This window comes from Buceros rhinoceros, unplaced genomic scaffold (genome assembly GCF_000710305.1).
Source record: "Buceros rhinoceros silvestris isolate BGI_N320 unplaced genomic scaffold, ASM71030v1 scaffold10116, whole genome shotgun sequence".
Taxonomy (NCBI): domain Eukaryota; kingdom Metazoa; phylum Chordata; class Aves; order Bucerotiformes; family Bucerotidae; genus Buceros; species Buceros rhinoceros.
In genome coordinates this window covers 19016-40404 of record NW_010419361.1, presented here as the reverse complement: position 1 = coordinate 40404, position 21389 = coordinate 19016, and the positions used below count along the sequence as shown (strand labels likewise).

At 38.5% G+C, this 21389-nt stretch overlaps 1 protein-coding gene across 2 annotated transcripts in view; it reads left to right on the top strand.

The window, feature by feature from the left end:
- Positions 1-5113: 5113 nt before the first annotated feature.
- The window catches only part of ALDH1A1 (aldehyde dehydrogenase 1 family, member A1), a 33594-nt gene continuing 17318 nt past the window's right edge, over positions 5114-21389 (top strand). The window contains exons 1-4 of one of the 2 annotated variants that reach the window (XM_010138885.1): positions 5114-5271; positions 12018-12122; positions 16310-16450; positions 20773-20902. In XM_010138885.1, coding sequence (XP_010137187.1) covers positions 5182-5271; positions 12018-12122; positions 16310-16450; positions 20773-20902 — 466 coding nt within the window. In that variant the 5' untranslated portion in view covers positions 5114-5181. The remainder of the gene's footprint in view (positions 5272-12017; positions 12123-16309; positions 16451-20772; positions 20903-21389) is intronic. The other variant, XM_010138886.1, reaches the window with a different exon arrangement.

The window sequence follows — 21389 nt, the reverse complement described above, 5'->3', positions numbered from 1 at the left end:
CTGTCCATCTCCTACTCCAGGGAACTTTTGACAAGAGTGCCCTAAATCTCCATGGAAGATTAGTCCCTTAATATTTTGGAGGTTACTTCAGTTGTTATACCACCTTTGAGAAGGCATAATTATTACAGTGTTCAAGGCATAATGTTGATAGATCATCAGACACCTAAGACATGAAACTTGGAACATTCCCAGAGCTGTAAAAGAAAAAAAAAAACAGAGGCAGAGAACATCTACTGTCTGTTTACCTGCAACAAAATCCTTGCGCTGTCCTACTGTCCTTAGAGGTGGCCCAAGCAAAGTACATGCAGTCTTACCTGACCTTTGAGCTTGTCTACTACAAGAAAATAGATTTCTTTCGGGATCAAATATATGTATTTTGAAGGGCAAATTCTGCTTTCTGCAGAAACCCCTGGACTCAAATTTCTTACTGCTGTGATTGCAATCTCAACTTTATACAAAAAGTCACCTGTCCCCTATTGCTGGAGAATGGAGACACCCTGCTGTGGGAACTGAGAAGATAGTTTGGCAGTCATTCAAAATAAATTTGAAAAGAAAAGAAAAGAAAAGAAAAGAAAAGAAAAGAAAAGAAAAGAAAAGAAGAGAAAAGAAAAGAAGAGAAAAGAAAAGAGAAAAGAAAAGAAAAGAAAAGAAAAGAAAAGAAGAGAAAAGAAGAGAAAAGAAAAGAAGAGAAAAGAAAAGAGAAAAGAAAAGAAAAGAAAAGAAAAGAAAAGAAAAGAAAAGAATGACTGTTTTGCCTACTTCTGGAGAAAAAAAACTGGCAGTTTCTGGCCTTTAGAAAAGTCAAAGTAATTTCTGGAGAAGAGATAATTCTGTTTTCAGAATAATCATCTTTTACGGTGTGAAGTAAATCATCATCATGGCTTGGCTTCGTGGATGAAGATTTGGGAAGGGCTTTCCCCACGCTTACTGCAGCGCGCTGATGGCTGAAAAGGCCAATGCGGGATAGGCAAGTCCGGTTGCAAAGAGCACAGCGGAAGGTCTCCTTGGGTGGTACAGTCGAGGCACGGTTCTTTCTGCGCTGTCTTTTCTCCTCGAGACTGATTCTATGCGTCCTCTCAAAGGAGACAGCGGCGCTATGTATGGTGTGTCTCCAGATCTCTCTATCAACTTGCACCACGAGATGTAAAGTAAATACTTCTCTATTAAATGCTGGAAGAGGAACGTCTATAACAAATATATGGCTTTCAGACTATATTAGCCCAGCATACAGTAACATAAAACTACCAAGTAAAATCATAAACCTTCTGGTCCAGCCATTTCCTTTGATGCAGGCATCAAGTGCCATTTGAGCTACACAAGGACTCTGAAGACACCGATACAGCTTTGGCAAGAAGATGTAGGATCTGTAGGTCTCTCCTGGTCTGACATCTCAGGAGCAGCTAGGAGAGACCAGGGCATTTCAGATAGTGCTAGTGTTGTGTTTAAGGAAGAGCATCCAGTCACAGGCTGCCTCTGGCTGATCCTTACGACACGTTGATTTCATTAGTTGGATTGCCAGCTAGCCAAACTCAAAGCTCTGCTTTCATCCGTGTGCTGCCGACTGTTAAATCGTATCTCTTGTAATGAATATGGGGCTGCAACAAATCTCAAGACTATAGTCCACATAGTGTGCCCACCTAGACTACAATGGAGCCAATCAAAAAGTAACTGCTAGCAATATTGAGGATTCCATATGGTATGATTACATCTGAGGAGGAAGGTTACTCATACTCTGGAATCCTGTGTTTGCTTAGTTACTAGGTTTTTTTAAATCTTTTTGAAGGAACATATGGGCAAATGATTTACAGCTTCTTCCAGCATGAAACTGGCATTTAACTTACTGACACAGAATGACAGATCTAAAGTCCTGCAGTCCTCGATCTTGTTTTCTAGCAGCACCAATGTCATCCACCAAGGCATGTCACAGCTTAATTGCAACTTGGTGGTGAACAACTACCTTTCAGTTTGTCCTCTTGATCTTGTATCAAATAGGGGAACTCAGCAGTTTAAACTGGGAGAAGGGTTATGCTTTCAAGTGTAGAAAGAGCTATCACATAGCCACACGTGTCACGTACTTCTCCCGGCTGTGGAGTGGCTAAGGTTCATTCACGCTAAGCAGTGGAAAGATAAGAAGTAACAAATCATTTACCAAAAGAAAGAAAGAAAACAAACAAACAAACAGATAAAATCTAACATTTTGCAACAAAATATTAACAAAACTATATAAACTTCCACGTACACTATCTGTAATATCCAGCTGCTGTATAATCCACTATCTGGATGAATAATGCAGTCCACTAAACTCGTAATTCTGGAAGAGTACCTCTTTATTTCGGTGAAAAGTGTCACAGCAGTGATGCAAGGTTGGGAAAAAAAAGTCGCTGAATGAAAGTAGCAGGAAGCTGTAATAAACAGGAACATGGGCTATTAGGAAAAGGAAATAGTTTCTACGATGATAGGCTAAAATTAATACTAGGCTAAAAGTAAGTAGAAAAGTTATTGGATAGGAGACAGTTGGGATGGTTGTGAACAGCTAGTCTAAGCGATAGTTTCCTAGAGAAAGGGAGCGTAGTCAGGCATGCATAGACAGAAGAACAGAGAAGTTAAAGGAGTTATTGACGTTAATGGTAATGCTTGGAGCAAGCAGATAAGGCCCTGTGATAGAGAAGCAAATTGTTCAAGATGGTACGTAATCTTTTCAGGAGATGAGACATTTTTTAACAAAACACAAGGTTTAGAGAGAAAAGAAAGGGCTCACAGGAAGCACGGTAGTAAAGGTGATTCATGCAATCCAAGACTGAAAGAGGGAAACAAAAATGAAAAAAGAGGGTAAAGTATGTGTTCAATGAATGAATGGTGTGGAAAATGAAGCAGTCATTACCATGCTTGTAAAAGATGAAACTTTTCACCCAGGGTAGGATCTCTAAAGCCTGACTAAGCCGATTTCAGGCTGTCCTTACAGACATGGAAAGGGGATAAATGTTATGATATTCCAAAGAAGTTAGCATAATTCACTTCTAGCTTAATCATTAAAAAACAAAACACCCCCAAACCCCCAAAACCAACCAAACAAACAAAAAACCAAACAAAACTCCCCCAAAAGAATAAACACCAAAAAACAAGAACAGGAGTGCCATGGTACCTAAATAGGAGAATTTATTTAGGGTCCTCCTGCTTGGGTGATAGAATTTTTTTTGTTGCCTGAAACCAGACAATCCACTGATCTCTGTCTTCAAGCTCCAGTGAAATTCTGTTTCATTTAGACTAATCTGAGCAATTAGCAGGTGAATTAACTAGAGACAAACTCTTTGTCGGTTAATGAAGAAATGAGCAGCGGGAATATTATTAGAGTACTGTAGTCTACTAATAGTACAGAAAATAACATGGAAAGTTAAAAATAAAAAAAAAAAAACCACAAAAATCTGCTAAGTTAAGAAAGCACTAGAAAGTTCTATTCCAATCAAAAACGAGCAAACGTTATTTAGACGTTGCCTTTTCTATGAGATTCAAATACATTCTGTAAGGCAAGCAAATATTGTATCCTAAATGTTAAGGTCTGAAAGCGCTGTCCATGAATCTTTCAAATATGCTGTTCTACGCTGGGATGTCTTGAGCCAGCCAGCTGAGGCAGAAGAGCTGAAACATGCATCCACAATGAAGTAGGTGAACCGGTAACCTTGGATATCACGGCGTTAGGGCAATGTGAATGGACGCCCTTCATTCACATGACGGGGCGAATGGCTGAGACTTGTTCAGGTCCACCCAGCTCTTTACATCCCATCGAGAGATGACTACTGTGAGAATAGAATTCATTTTTATCCAGAAATTATTAAGACTTTTCTAAAGTCCACACCTTTGGACTTTAGCCAAAGATGGCACCTCTTGCTCCAACCACATCAATGATAAATCGTCAATGATAATTACAGCATGCTTTTTAATTCAGAAAGTATATTACGTGTTACTAATGCGTTGTAAGACTGATTTGATGTATTGTCCTATATCATATATATGTCCTATCAGTTAAGAGCAACAAAGCCTCAGTTGCAGAAAGGTTTAGATGATGCCTGGTAGATGAATTAACTGAGCTCAGTGAGTTTTTCAAGCGTCTGTGTAATCTCAACGACCGCATTAAGATAATTTCTCTTTATGTCTATGGCACAAATCCATTGTGTATGTATCAGAAGCTTAGCATATAAAAACTAATGCTAATTCAGTCTCAGTTTGTTCTGTGATACCATTCATCAGGAAAGGCAGGACTTAAGGAAGGAAGGTGTTTCTTGTGCCTTAAAAAATTATTCGCCAGTACCAGAGATATGTTTCTCATTGAATAATCAAAATGGGACATATATGCACTGGTGGGTTCCACCCTGGGTGGAGAATTCTCTCTGTTAAACAATTTGTTTAGAAAGGTCCAAACAACAATTTTCCAAAGGGCAATGTCGTAAAAGTTTTGTCTTTAAAATTGTGCTATCTGGAAAAAACCAACAAGCTTTTGCTTGGTTTTACCCACAGAGTCTTTTTTCTGGATCGATCAATTTTGTCCTGTCTTCACTTTTCTTGAAAAGCTTGTCAAGGATTTTGTATCACCCTAGTCATCCCTTGTCTCTGTGATCTACAAAGCAGGTATTAATTACAGGAATTATAATGTACTCCAAACATGTTAAAGTATAACCTAAGGTGGCTTGTTTTTTAGTGAATTCTTTCCAGCTCTGGGAATAATTTTCACCAGCTCTCCAGTGGGAATGGCTTAGTTTGTTTCCAGAGCTAACAAGTCTGTCTTTACCTTCAGAGCTGCCTTCAAGTACGTGAAGGACTTATTTAAAATCTGGGTTCCTGCCTGCTGAGAAAAAGCAATTTTGCGGTTAAGATGAGGAGGCCTTAAACCGTGTTACACAGTAAGAAATTTGTAGAGTCAAGCCAAGCAGATCGTTTCAGCAGCATTTACTTCATCAAGGACTCAGCTCGGTGAAAAGGCTTTTGCCTTTGGTCTTAAAAATAAGTAGTGTCATTTTCTCTTCGCAATGAATTCTTTCATCCAATCACATTCCTGTATGCAAATATACCATAGCTGGTACAGATAAAAAAGCATAAATAAAGCTAAGAGCTCAGTCAGGACAAAAATCACTGCGCTTCCCTTATACCTCATTTCACCTGTCTTTCAGGAACTGCTCAACTGAAAATATGAAGAAGCAAGGGTCAGACAGCAATACTGCTTCAGTTTTGCCAGCGCTGCCAGAACCACTCAAAGATCTGAAAATTAAGTACACTAAGGTTAGTAGCATTTGTGTTTCTCGATTTTTCTATTGCATTCTGCTCAGACACTAGGATGTTCTCCTTATAATCTGACATGAACCACGGAAGCAACTGTAAACCAATGCTTAAAATGTTTATTCTGACCTGTTTCTGGTATTATAGGTAGTAGAAATTAATGCTCAATGATCCTTTTAACCTAACTATTTCAGAAAATGTTCAAGTGTGATAGAATCATTTCATATTTCACTTGGGGTGTGTGTTTTTTTTTTCCTGAAACAATCTTTCTGCAGTGATAAGTTTCTCAGAAAGCAAATATGGAGGAAAGAAGGAAAAGTTTCTATTATTTCATTATTTTTCAGAACAGTGAGAACAAATTAAAATGTTAGTGTATTACAACAAAAATTAAATAATTATACCAAATAAGCTTATGTGGAAAGGGATGTGTGAAAAGGAAACTAAAATAAAATTTCATTCCACTCGCTTATTTTCTTAGAGATAATAAAGCTGTTTTCCATCTTAAACAAGTAACAGATAGTTTGCCATCACTAATTACTCAATGCTAGCATAAACTTATTGTAATAGCAAATTCTTTCCACATGCAGTTAGCAATACACAGACCTATGTTTCCAGCTTGAAAAGACCCTTCGCCTGTTTCATGTCACAGTGTGCAGATATCTGCAAGAACTTTGAACAAGCTGTTGGCAGAAAACGTTGAAACTCTGCCCTCTGAAACATCTAGGCGAAACAATTGATCAGAAGGGACGTCTTCACTTCGGAGACTCCTCAGTTACTGTTCTTTCTTTTTCTCATTAATATTGCAATGGAAATAAATGTTATTTTCTAGAACTACTGCTTATTCTCTTTTGGAAAAGAAAGGTGTTCAGAGATTATCTAGATTAGCCCCTTTGAATTCCATTCTATCCTTTATTTTTAAGGAAAAATCATCTAACCAAATTTCAATTCATGTCTTTCTTTAATAATTCACACAGGACCTTACTTTGTAAATATTTAACAGGCTACAAAAGTTATGTAGTTCTGCCATGTGATAGCTCTCTACTGCTCTTCCTGTTGCAAGAAAAGAAAAAAAAACAAACCGAACAACCCTTAATTCAGAGAAGATACATCAGTACCTTTGTCACAGTGGTGTTCTAGAAACTACAGTGCTATTTGTTAAATTTTTTATTTTTCTGAAGGAAAACAACAAATATGACCAAAATGCCAGCTCAGATATCTGATGGAAATCAAAATGCAAGACATAAATTCCTATAAACATTCCTGCCCTTCTAAAATATTTCATTAGCAAAAACCTATTCCATTAATACAAAAAGCAGCCGCAGGACAGCCAGCATGGCTGAAACATCTGTCCTGCGCAGTTAAGGGAAGTGTCATGCATGTTTCTTTTGCTATGACAATAAGTTTGTTAAAAAGTTCCTACAATGTGTAATTGTGCAGAAATTAATGCACTTGTTCGCAAAATTGTGTTCCTACCACGATCACATCCAACGCGCCTTTGCGAAGTCTTGATTTTTGCGATGCTCTCCATCTCCTTTCAGGTGTTACACGGGATTGCCTGAAAACCACAGGCGTACTGAGGGGCAGGGAGGTGGGGTGGTAGAAACGCCGTCCCATTCAGCAATCGTTCCACAATTTAATAAAGCCTTTCCACTCTGCTCTTCTTACCCATCCTGTTCCACACTGGTTAGAATGTGGGCTGTGGGATTGTTTTGCCTAGTTCAGTTGAAGGGGTCAGGATGAAGGAAACAATAATTGCTGCTGACATATTAACCTTCCTGTCTGAAGCACCCTGAACATTAGCAGATCCCTCAGATCTCTTTTTCTACCACAGCCATCACGCAAGGATCTGATGAAAGGTCTGTGGGAGATGTTCCAAGGACTTTCCTTTTTACTTTACACTGTCCCTATTTTGTTTTCTATGAGAGGGATCATTTTTACAGAGATTATTTAACTGAGTATTTCCTTATGTCTATGGATCTATAGGTTGGTAAAGCTGTATTTCAGATTATGCCTTTCACATATAGCACAAAACTAAGCAATCTTCGGGGAATTTGAATTTCAAGAATTCAATTCAATGCATATTACACAGTTACATATGCTTGGGTGTTGAGCCACAAAGTGGTCTTGAATTAGTTTCGTATCCGAATCCCCTTTAAAGTTATTCCAATGAACTGAATGAGTGTTTGCAGCTGGCTGAATATGTACTGGTAAATATTTTACTTAGTTAACACTGAGGAATTAGACAACGATTGTTCGACAGGTGATTTCTGTCATGATGCTTTCACATACACTAAGCCCTGTGGTGCTCCTTTAATCAGAGAAACTCAGATTAGTTAATTATTACCTTGACAAATTATGTGAGGGGGAGAAAACAACAGCACATTCTCTCACTAAGCTGCACGTGGAATAACAGAAAGTGTGGAAGATACCCTGACTGAAGAGAGCTTGTAGCTGAGTATCGCGTGCATTGCAATCACTAGCTTCACAAAAAAGAGAGGTAAAACCACAAAAATTTAGTTAGAATATTTGGAGAAAAATAATCAGCTACGAAGGTACTGTAGGAACACAATCTTGCTAAGATAAGCTGACTTGGTAGATACAAAGACACTGACAAATCAAAAAATTTAAATAAATAAGGAACAGAAAGAGTATTTTCTCAGATCAGTTGTTCATTGCAGCAGAAAAACGCGATTCCTGCATCAGTAGGATTGTATTGTAGGATCAGTATTGCACGATTATTACAATTCCAAACATGGAAAAAGTGTTACATGAAATATCAGCCGTATATCAACTTCTTGTAAGGAAAAATCTGGGGAAAAGAGATTTCACCCTAACCCCGTTGTTATCCTATATTAACACATTTATTTTAAATTTACAATTTCAATCCTTAGTAGTTCCTTAAATAATTTGACATACTTTTACTGTATTGCTTAAGAAATACAGTTAACTCTGTGACATATTTTAGAACTGGTAAATCAGAACTTAAAGGACTTGAAACGAGCCTCATCTTGGGACGTAAATCTCTTTCAGATTTAGATGTAACTAAAAGATCTACTGCCATCATCAAACTCAAGATGACTCAGAATCTATAAAAGCAGGTGTGAGTAAGGGCCATTTTTTAACACTGTTTTAGCCTCACCTGAGTGATGCTGAATTGCCTTCAACATGTGGGAGCCCAGCCATAACCCTGGTGCCTCTTCATAGTTCCTGGCCTCTAGAAAATGCTGGTGGTGTCATTCTCTGGTTTCCTGTCTGCACCGGAAAGCTTGCAAGCACTTGGCTGTGCAGCTGCTGAAATTTGGTGACCTCTTTTAGCTCTGTGCAAAAGGCAGCTGGGCTCGTTTGAAGATAATTGTCAAGAAAAGCTTTACCGTAGAAAGAGTTGTAGGCTATCTGGTGGCAGATTTATGGTGGGAAGAGGTCATGCTTCTCCTGGTACTATAAGTCTGGAAGAGTTTCTGGTATATAAGGAGAAGATAGCTTAGATATTTAATTCAAACTACTCGTAACAGCTCAGTTGGCATAGTTCACATTTTAGACCGTTCTATTACTTTTCTTGACTAATCTCTGTAGTATGAACTATTATAATAAAAATACTGAATTACATCAAAAATTTTCCCTGATGAAGAATAAGTTTATAGCCAGATGATGACTATAGGATCGTGTACAATTATGTTCATCTTTAAACCACACTTCAAAGTCATTTCTACAGAAGCACTGAGCCCCGAAACCCTGGACAGACCTTGCACAGTATTGAACACACAAAAACGGGATCCTTCTTCTAAGAAAGATGCAGCAAGAAGTTATGATTCATAAGGTGATGACGTCTAATGTATTTCAGCAGAAGTTTATAGCCAGATGATGACTATAGGATCGTGTACAATTATGTTCATCTTTAAACCACACTTCAAAGTCATTTCTACAGAAGCACTGAGCCCCAAAACCCTGGACAGACCTTGCACAGTATTGAACACACAAAAACGGGATCCTTCTTCTAAGAAAGATGCAGCAAGAGGTTATGATTCATAAGGTGATGACATCTAATGTATTTCAGCAGGGCTATGATATAGTCCACCAGAGACAAAGCTGTCCAGAGTCAAATACTTTCTTTTCTCGTGCAGTACAGATACAAATATGGCACTTCCCATCTAACAGGTGATGCTTTATAAAATGAGCTCACAATCATTTCAAAATACCCATGGACTGAAGAGAAAAAAAAACCCAAACAAAATGCTGGGATGACAAAGAAAGGAAAAGAGCAGGTCTTGTCTCCCTATTCTCTCTTCGTGTCATTTAAGTAATCAAATCAATTGTCTAAACAGTGACAGAACTACCAGAGTCTTGCAAGTAACTTCAACCCCAAAGGTAAAAGGTACCAGATTATCTGAACTGAAATCAATCATTTCAGAGAATCAAGGTTTTACTGCAGTCTGACACTGGGAAATAAAGCCAGTCAGAGGGGTTTTAACTGCAATATCCTGTTGCCTTGGGTATGTTTTAATATCAGTCTTTGGTAGCGTGCAATCTCATGTACAAGGAAAATATATTTCCAGCTCTAATGCGAGGCAGTCTGAAAGTCATTAATTCTTTGGGTTGTTGAGATAAAAAACATCTTCTCTCCCCAAAATGCCAGTGAAATAACAGGTACAAAATGCCTGCAACAACATTTCTAAATCCTTGCAAAGCAAATTTTCAGCCCTAAACCTCACAGGCCATAGTCAGTCATCACAGACGACTCCTCGCACACAGCACATGCCAAAGATGGGTAGGTCTTTAACATTTATGTCTGAGAAAACAGCACAAAAATATCTAATCTGCCAGTGGAGTGTAACCTATTGCAGTGCGATCCCGAATGTTTTGCTTTTTCACCAGGGCAAGGGAGGCAGCTGCCAGGTACCAGCCTGCTGTTGGATGGTACTTTGATGTTGCCTGGATTGGGAGATCCCCACCCTGTTTGTCTGCAGCACACCCTCCTCAGCCGTACGAGCCCACGGCTGCACGCATGTTCGTCAGTGCAGCTGCCAGCAATGCTTACACAGAGACTTTTGAGTTTTGCCTTCTCTTTCCCGTCTTTCATACCTGCATATGCAAGACTGCTGTACAGCTCATGAAGGACGTCTGGATTGTCTGGTTTACACAGCCCTGATAAAACGTTGTGAATGCATTAAATATAATAAATGTATATAATATGTTTTAAATAGGAATGGTATTAGAAACATTAATAAGGAAGACGTTCTAAACTAGTATTATGGGTCATATTGGTTGGCACAATAAATGTGATATTTAAACAAATACTTTAAAAACTTCCAAAAATGGTATGATTTGCTATTATTCCTTTCACAGACAGGTATGAATTTGGCATACTGTAACATCATAGCATTGTTATGTTAATATTTACCTTTTACATTGTCTCTTTTCTTGGCAATGTAGACAGTTACTAAAGATGGCTTTTTTCATATTAACCACTTAACTGCTGTGTTTGCCCTTTCACGACAGTCAAAATTCTGTGTGGATATTCCTATAATCAACCTAATGACATATCCGAAATTTCCAGGGACTTACATATTTATTTCCCTGAGGGTTTTTGTTAAATCAGGAGTTTGTTGGTCAATCCTGATGGTTGGAGACAGCAATGATACTCTACACATGATATTAGGACAGGTAGAAAAACAGCAAATAAATAGTTGTTTGTGATTTCATCAACAAAAAGTTGAACATTTTTCAAGGCAACAAATTTATGTGAGAGAGGGCTTTTCTCCCAATACCTGTCGTTAGGCATGTTTTTAAGAGAGCTCTGTGAAATGCTAACCAGCTAACAACAGAGAGGACAGCCCAGGCTTCCTCTAAGGTTGTTAACAGTGTACTTCTGGTGAATACATCAGCCTCTTGATTCATGATTCCTATTTCTATTTAACAGAGTAATTTCTCCTCTTTCTGTAAAAGATTGAGAGCATTATGTTTCTGCTTTTAAATCTCAATTAGGATTACGTTCAATGAAGCACCAATTCACACAGGCAAAGAATTTTGAAAAATATCCCCTCCCTAATTTCTAATTATTTTTCTCCTGTAACATGAAAATAGAGAAGTAGAGTTTCTTGCTTTTTACTTTGCTTAAGCAGTTCTTTAACGGTTTCATTCACCAGGCTGTGGTGGGGTTTTTTTTTAATCTTGACTTTAATTTCAGAAAAACATCCCGTTGTTTATCATTTGTTGGGATTTTCTTTTGCAGGAGAGAATTAAGAGAAACCAAAGCAAATCTAAACAAAATAGTGTTCTCCAAGGTAGTACAGGTACTCCATGTTCTAAACCCAAGGGTCGGGTTTGCTTCTGCTAGGGCATGTTACAGAGAGCTCCTCCATTGTCAGCAACCCCGTGAACACAGGAAACCCAGGTAGTTTTAGGCAGGACATTTAGAGCTGTACCTCCCTTGCGTATCACAGACTTCAGTATGAGAGAGGAAGGACATCTTCGTAACAGGGTCTTTGTGTGATATGAAACAAAGTGAAAATATTATGGAGAAAGTTTGCCTCCCCAGAAGAAGTTAATTTCAAAAAGCTCTTCCTGATTCACATTAAATGTGATTACTGACCTCTCCAGAATAATGCAGGAACAACTATTCCATTTTTAATCCAAGTACCCAGCGATGAGGCAGCTCTCGGCTATGAAAGACAGATTTTGTCGTTAAAATGGGAACAGACAACAGCTATATATGTGTCACTTACATTGTTGCACTGTTTCTTCCTCTGCAGATATTTATAAACAATGAGTGGCATGCTTCAGTCAGTGGCAAAAAATTTGAAGTCTTTAACCCTGCCAATGAAGAGAAAATCTGTGAGGTTGAAGAAGGCGACAAGGTAGGGTTGTATTTCTTGCTCCTAGCATGAGCTTTAAATTCAGTTCTGCACATTAGAAGCAGGAAGACAAGTGTTGATGTAAAACACCACCCCAAAGATGCACCTGCTTCATCCTGTATACCTTCTTCTGCAAACATAGTTCTTAGCTTTTTTACTAAGCCTTAATATTTACATTTGTGAACAGGCACAGAAAAACTGCTTTACACTTAGGACCTTGCTCATACGAGGAAAGTTCTGAAGAAATATTTGGGTTAATTATTTTTTAATAATATTGATTCTTTCTGTCATCTTTGATCAATGACATCTAATAATTCAAATAGGGGGTTTGGGTTTTTTTTTTCCTTTTTTACATCACTGATATAATTTGTTCATTACACATTTATACAAGGTTTTTCTTTATAGATAGCATGAAGTGAACATATACTGATATTTCCCCACATAGATTCTGTGAGGATGATCATTACATCAGCAGTTTTTAGTTACAAATGAGTCTTCTCAGTACTGCTCCCTTGAAATATTTGATTCTGTGAAAAATATACTGGAACTTATTCCTGAAAGTTGAAGGTAATCTAACAAACAGACACTAATCCCACCCAATCTTCTTTCCTTACAGCATGTTGAATAGATGAATTTAAGCAGAGGACTAAAAAGGTTATTGGCATCTGTAAACAAGCATTTATTTTTACATTTATGAGGTATCTCGGTGGAAAATTACAGATAGAGCCCGTGTGATCAAATACATAACAAAAACCTAAGCCCTCAGACAAGCATATCTGCGTTTCTGTTATATTATATGTTTCTCAGGTAAAAAGGATTTGCCCAGTCCTACCGTGCAGTTTAAATCTGAGCTATCATGTAGGGAGGGTAGCTTTTTTAAACAGAACAGACGATGTTGCTTGAACAGGGTTTTTTATGAACTCTGAACTGTGACTGTAAATAAAATTGGTTTTACAATTACTGGGTTTGTTGCAAATATTTATTTCATTTACTACACTTTCCTTTTCAAAGTCAAATTTTTCAACCAAAAGTGACAAAATTTTCTCACGTTTCTCACAAAATTATCTTATCCTGTTCATTTTAGTCAGGAAATGCTAATACATAGAACAATTTGTATAACGAACTACACTTAGCAGTAAAATGTCCATTAAACACCTTTTTATCCATGAGAATTAAGACAAAACTTATAAACCATTTATCCGTGATATAAATGTGCCAAAAATTTATTACCGATAAGCACAATCTCTTTCAGAATATTTTAATTTACTGTTCAAAAATTCACCCTGAAATTAAATGCTCTTTTGAGAATTACATAGAAACTTGGTGAGTTCAACAAGGTGTGCTCTTTGAATCTTATTCTCTGTTCTGTAATTCCATCCTTAATCTCCTAACAAACTTTGGCCCAAATGACCTCTGTTTGACACATGACAGTGACCACACACTATTAAGAAGCTCATAGTGAAGACGTATTTTAAATTTTGTGTTAGGCAAAGGTCACTGAGCAGGTCTGCATGAATCTGGCTTTTGATAATTTCATGTGTCTTATCACGATTTGTTCAAATGCCTTGCTTTTCACGCTTTTCTTTAGTCTGAGTTACCCGCATGTGGTGCCCAGGGTTGCTGAGACTATTTCAGGATCTTGTTGTCCTCAGCCAAAGAATTTCATTAGCATGCTGTTAACTTCTGAATCACATCCCACTGTAATCATACATGATTTTGATATAAGATTACCACTTCTCTCTTCAGTGTTTAAAAACCAAATTATATTGCAAAGTGTTGGCCTGATATTTGATCACCCTCAAACTAAATGACTCATGACCTGCAACTGTTCACTTACCATTCAGAATTTTTGTAGCTTTCATTCCCTGCAAGTAATCTAACAACTCATTAAATAAAGAGATAATACTGTTCAACACACAGGTTGGCTTTCTGTCCAGTAATTTTGCAAACTAATGTGTAATGACAACTGCTATTAACTAAATTGCTAAGTGAGATGTACAAATCTACTAAATCACACAGTCACTGTGAACCTAATATTCTAGACCCAGTCTTTAGATAACGAGCCAAGAGATTTTAGGAATTTAATTTGTGTGTATAATGGGGTTGACAAAGGGCTATACACTGCCTTGCAGTGGTATTTAAAAAAAAAAAAGTGGAGATTACAAAGCACAGACACGTATGTTTTCCTTTCAGTTTGATGGCTCTTCTAAGCTACATTGGCTAATCCTGAAGGTCTCTAGTAATAATAAAGCAGCAACACAGATGGTCGGTGGGATGTAAAGTAAATATACTTCTGTAAAAAGTCTAAACAGGCTCTGAAAGCAGACATCAGTCTTCATACTCGTAGTGTAGATTTATGTACCCAAATTTAATTTCATACAGTTGAAGAACATCTCTTTTTTCTTACTTTTCATTCACAGCCCTGTATTGGCTTTACATAGTTTTTCTTGGTTTCAATTATTTTTATTAATTCAATTATTTTTATTAACTCTAATTGCTATTCGTCTATTAACCAAAGCAAGGAAGTTTCAGCTCAAACCAGGAAGTTTAGCTCAAAGCGGGACGCTGCACTTGTGTAGAAAGGACACATGGCACCGTGTGTAGTTTTAATTTAATCGTTCAGAGAAGTATAGCTTATAATTTCCCCTTGGTCTTTTCCAGTGAAGGCCAAGACATACCCTCTGAGTCATACTGCAAAGTTGTAGACTATTTACAGTAAAAAAGAGATAAGAAAAAAACCCAGAATTAATTAGGTATTAATTGAATGACGTTTGCTGGATCACAGGTAAGCGATGAGGGTTTTGACAGATTCTGAAGAAAAGCAATTTTCGTCAGTCTGGTAGATTTCAGCTACCTGATGCAGGTGCAGCGTTGCCCTCTGGTAAGAACTGTGCTATGTGTAGAGATGCTGCCTATATTTTCCCAAACTTCCTGGAAGGAACTTTGGGAAGTCCTGTGGCCCTACTGCCTCCCAGGTCTGTGCTGGGTTTTCCAAGTCACTGTCCCACACGCCTCCTGGATTTTAAAAATTGGTTGTTGGCTACCGAAATTAAAGATTCAAGATCTGGTGCACATTTGGAACGATTGACTTTGGTGATGACATAGCAAACTTTGCTGACTTAGTAAACCTTGATAGCGATTTCCCCGGAGCAAACATCAGCTAAAAAAGAAAACAAAACAGTTTGAAAAGAATCCTTTAAACAATGCATACAAATTACTCAAGGAAATGTGCCACGTGTACTTCTCTCTTTTTTCTTTTTTTTTCTTTTGTTTTCTTTTTTTCCCCTGGAATTTGTTTTTAATTTCTAACAAAAAAATTAGAATAAACCTCCTTTTTATGTCATTGTTTTCCAGGAAAAACTTTAACAAGAATTGTGAAATATAGAAGAATTCCAAGTACTAAAATCCTCTTCTCAAGAGATGTTTTATTGGATTCTTTTATATCCTGGAACACCCTTCTGTAGAAAAATGACTCATAATTCATTGTAGATTTTTCTGCTATAGCAAAAGACAAATTATAAATAAAAAATTACGCTATAAAAGGCATTAATAGCTTACTTAATGCACAGACAATGCTTAGACTTAAGAATATTTAGGCTTAGCATCTTAAACCTGGTCAATTAGTCAATTTAAAAAATTATTTTACATCTGAATGTTCCCTAAATCTTCCAAAACCAAATGCATTGAATTATCTTCCTTTAAAATATATTTGTGTTCATTTTATTAAATGTTCTAAGGAGCAGATTTTTCTAACCTCGTCTTTACCACACCACTGGACACTTTTAGAAAATGTTGATCACTTAAAAATTTAACTTACAGATTTGGAGATCTCTTTGCACATAAAAGAGGTTAAATTGCATAGGCAATGTAATTGGTGGGTGTGCCCCCAACCACAAACACCAGAATGCAGAAGGTTTTAAAATCTAAATTTTGAAAATAGAGTTTCTGAATGTGTTTTTATTTTAGAAGATTTGAGAACCCGCCTGCTTCTCATAAAATTTCACGTTGCTGAAATGATATCAGAAGTGAAAATTACTGTACTAATTCTGATTATATTTGAGTTGTTTTCTCTTATTTGTCTTGCAAAACACCTTGCACATTTAAAAAACAAGACTTCAGTTTTAGTTATGGATTATAGAATTTTAGTTATGTTTCATTATCGATTATGAAAGTTTTTCTGTTTACCACAGGCAGATGTAGACAAGGCTGTCAAAGCAGCTAGAAAAGCTTTCGAGCTTGGGTCACCCTGGCGTACAATGGATGCTTCAGAGAGAGGAAGACTCTTGAATAAACTAGCTGACTTAGTTGAACGAGACCGGCTGATTTTAGCTGTGAGTATGATGTGTGAACAAAAAGACTGAGGGAAAAAGCCTGTGTCCTGATTTTTGAAGAAAGATATAAACAAGCATAACATGCTAAATCTTTGAAAAATCAGGTTTCCTCAGCGCAAGTTTTTCCATCTGTATTGCAAATGGACCCCATTAAGTTGGCTTGCACACTGGTCTATTAACGTCCCACACCCACAAAGTACTTGAGTATTCAATTAGCTTTAAGATGACACTTAAACCACCTACAATCAATGCAGTCTCAATTGCTGATTCTTAAGGACACGCTAACATAGACCACACGCTTACCACTTGTCTAAACCAAGAACTGAATCAAGGCTTACACTCACAAGCCTGTCTCAGTATTTACAGAAAATACAAGTTAGAACTGGGAGAAATTTTCAGTTTCGTGGGTATACTTATTTTGTTATCACTGGTCCTTCATTATCTCCAGCTTGCAACTGGTAATGAGTGAAAAACCTTAAACAGAACCAAAGGCATTGAAAAATTACTTATTAGTAAGAACTTGGCTGGTGGGGAATGATACCCAACTGTTGTACATTGGCCGTTTTACGACTCTCAACAGCCGACACGTAAGCTGTAGCACCACGTATCGATTGTGCACTAAGGCAAGAAAGGACAGCTGAAATAGAAATGCACCGCTAATTTGATAAAGCGTAATACAACCCACCCACCCTGCCTTGTTTTAAACCCTACGTGTGAGTCTACCGGCTATTTCAAGCACCTTCTGGAATTAACATTTAGGCAGCGTAGTTGTTCACACTGTGCTGAAGATGAACCCTCATTTTCTACCAACAGTGCCAAAAATTTCAGAGAGCAGGAGGAGTGTCCAACGTTCAGGATCACCACTCAGACTGACCTATCCACAATTTGAAGTATTTAGCCATTAGCTACATGCCACATCATTGATAAGTTCATAAAATTTAAACCCTCAAAATATGTAAAACCTGCAAATAATCTATTGCCCATTCTATTGTCCTTAGAGCTGTAAATATAGGAAGACATTTCCCTGTATCCCAAACAGCTTTTAAAGGAAAAATCAAAATTTATACTTTTTTTCAACGATTTCTCTAAATGAATCTTGTGACCTTGACAGAAACTGATAATCACTTAGTTTCTCAGAAGAAAACTTGGGTGGCTAGAACTTGTGTCCTTAAAAATGCTAGATTTACTGAAGATGAGAGACACAAATTTTAAGAAAGTTATATTTTTAATAGGAAAAGTATGCCCTGTTGTCAGTTAAATACTAGATAAGCCGGCATTTGCTTCCCCATTGTACAGCCTAATGCTTTACACATGCAAAGAGGATGGAGAAATAATCTTTTTTCCACAGGAAAGATGAAATATTAAGTTGGTTTTCATTCCCACTTGTTGTATTCATTCTCACTTCTCATTTTCATAATATGAAAGTATGGCTTTGCTCTGAGGCCCCTTCAAAATTTCTGTTTTACTGACTGCACCTTACTCGCGCCTTACTCCTGCGCCTTACATTATTAACTACTTTTCCCTTTTAGAGGAGCTGAGTTAGAAAGAAGTGTTTTTCAATCATTGTCAAAATGAAAAGTGAAGAGATATTTTTCTCCGCTCACATCTTACCCTAAGCGTGCTAGAGGTCAAAATAGACCCCCAAAGCTCACTGCAAAGGCGTTTGTTTTCCTGTGTCTGTGCACCGGCCAGGATCAAAATTGTAGAATCACAGGATCATCTGGTTGGCAGAGATCTTTATGATCATTGAGTCCAACCGTTCCCCTGCACTGCCAGGGTCCCTACACCATGTCCCTCAGCACCACACCTACACGGCTGTGAAACCCCTCCAGGGATGGGGACCCCACCACCTCCCTGGGCAGCCTGTGCCAGTGCTACACAACCCTCTCTGGAAAGTTCTTCCTGATGTCTAACCTAGATCTACCCTGGCGCAACTTAAGGCCATTTCCTCTTATTCTATTACTTGTTATATGGGAGAAGAGACCGACACCCACCTCACTACAATCTCCTTTCAGGTAGTTGTAGAGAGTGATAAGGTCTCCCCTCAGCCTCTTTCTCCAGACTAAACACCACCAGTTCCCTCAGACACTTCTCACAGGGCTTGTGCTCTCTACACCCTTCACCAGCTTCTAAGTCCTTCTCTGGACATGCTCCATCACCTTTACGTCCTTCTCATAGTGAGGGGCCCAAAACTGAACACAGGGCAACTCCACCCCGCCCCGGGGCAGCCTGTTCCAGGGCTGCACAACCCTTCCCATGAAGAAATTTTTCCTGATTTCCAACCTAAACCTCCCCTGCTGCAACTTGAGGCTGTTGCCTCCTGTCCTGTCACCTATTACATGGGAGAATAGACCAATACCCCCCTCACTACAGCTTTTTTCAGGGAGTCATAGAGAGTGATAAGGTCTCCCCCTAGCCTCTTTTTCTTGAGGCTAAACAAACCCGGTTCCCTCAGCCGCTCCTCATAAGACTTGCTGCCTAAACCCTGCACCAGCTTCGTTGCCCTTCTTTTGATGTGCTCCAGAACCTTGATGTCCTTGCTGTAGCGAAGAAAGAAATGTGGACACTGTCTTTGAGGTGTGACCTCACCAGTGCCGAGCACAGGGAGACAATCAGTTCCCTATTCTTCACTATTTCTGATACAAGCCAGAATGCTATTGGATCTTCTTGGCCACCTGGGCACTCTGCTGGCTCATGTCCAATCGGCTGTTGACCAGCTCCCCCAGGTCCTTCTCTGCTGGGCAGTTTCCAGCCACTCCTTCCCCAGCCTGTAACGCTGCAGGGTTCCCAGCCGCTCCTTCCCCAGCCTGTAACGCTGCAGGGGGTTGTTGTGGCCCAAGTGCAGGACCTGGCACTTGGTCTTGTTGAACCACATACCACTGGCCTCAGCCCATCAATTCAGCCTGCCCAGATCCCTCTGTAGAGCCTCCTGACCTTCAAGAAGATCAACACTCCCACCTAAGCTGGTGTCATGTGTAAACATACCGAGGGTGCACTCGATCCCCACATTGACAGATCATTGACAGAGATATGAAAGAGGACAAGCCCCAGTACTGAGCCCTGGGAAACACCCCTTGTGACCGGCCGCCAACTGGATTTTAGTGCATTCACCACCACTCTTTGGGCCTGGCCATCCAGCCAGGCTTTTCTCAGTGAAGAGTATGCCCATCCAAGCCATGAGCAGCCAGTTTCTCCTGAAGAATGCTGGGGAAACAGTGTCAAAATCTTTACTGAAGTCTACGTAGACAACAAGCACAGCAAGTGTCAAAATCTTTACTGAAGTCTACATAGACAACAACCACAGCATTTCCCTCATCCACTAAGAGGGTCACCTTGTGATAGAAGGAAATCAAAGTGGTCAAGCAGGACCCAAATTGTTCCATTTCAGTGTTTCCTATAACGGTAAGATACCTCCAGAACCACTGAAAATTTTGTTTCTTAGGTTTCAGTCTGTTGAGACGTTCAAAGCGATAGAGCCCATGAGTCTGATGCCAGGGAAGAATTTTGTCCCATGTCCAGAAAAAAAAAAAAAGCAGTGCCAGATACATTGCCTGAAATAGCAAGAACAAATCTCATTCAATAAGTTCATTGATGCTGAAAGCCATCAAACATCTCTGGCCTCTGCATTTGTTCTTTTCTCTTCCAAGAACCTGCAACACTTCACAGGGAAATTGTTCGTGAAACGTTGTGCTTTCAGGATCAATGTGTAGATTCGCCCTGAAATGCTAAAGAACCCTGGGTATATAATACAACAAGTTAAGAACAGAAAATATCATTTCTAAGATCTGACAACATCTTGAAACTCTAGTTTGGGGTTTTCTAAGTCAAGAAGATGTTGACACCATTTAAGAACAGCAAATGATCTTTAACTAAGTGTCCCAGCAATCAGAGGCATTGAAATTGCATTAATCAAAACCACACTCTGAGATCTGGCTGGAAATCAGCCCTGTTTAGTGCTGGTGTCTGTGTGGAACAGTTAAAGCACTGTGGGTAGAACAGGATTGTGGAATATTCAATATAAGCTAGAGCAGTGTGACTGATTCAAATGGGAGAAACGTTGTTTTCTGAGAACAGCCCAATGTGCCATGATCATGCTATCTGCATAGCTCACTGTGAATAAACCATCATGAAGATTTTTCATTTGTAAACCTCTAGCTTGGGTTTTTCAAATGCTAAGTATCCTTCAGGGGGAAATGAGTCTAAATACTTGTACTAAAGCTGAAAACCTCTGAACTGAACAACTAAACGCTAAATGACAGAGTACAAGCAAGAGAACCATTATCAGTGTTTGATATTAACTTTGTATTTGCTGTTGTCTGCAGACAATGGAAGCCATTGATGGTGGGAAACTCTTTTCTACTGCCTACCTGATGGATTTAGGTGCCTGTATCAAAACACTACGCTACTGTGCTGGTTGGGCTGATAAAATCCAGGGGCGAACTATTCCAATGGGTGAGCAGTTTTGAGATAATAAAAACACAGGACTGAAACCAAGGTTATCTGTTAAAAACAGACTTTTCCTGAAAGTTTTCGAACAAAAAATATCTTAAATAGAAAAATACTTTAGAAAGTTCTTAATATAGGGTATTTATGATTTGTCATAGTGCTGGTTTTGAATATTTGAACATTTAGTGCAGTGATGCACATTTATGTCTTGTTCTCTACACCACTAATAGTAGTTTATTGACCAAAAGATTTTAGCCTGTTTGTACTTTCAAGAAGTCTGGTAGATGACTTCTGTGTAGCAATGTATAGTTTATGCAGTGGTACAGTAACAAAAACCAGGTATTTGCTTACTGAAGCTAAGATTAGCACAAAGAGTAATATTCATTTCAGTTACTGGATAATGTATAAGAGACAGGACTGAGGAAACACTCCTTTATTTTGCTGAAATTTAATGCCATTCTCTCTCCCATTAAGCAGCTCTATGAAAACACTC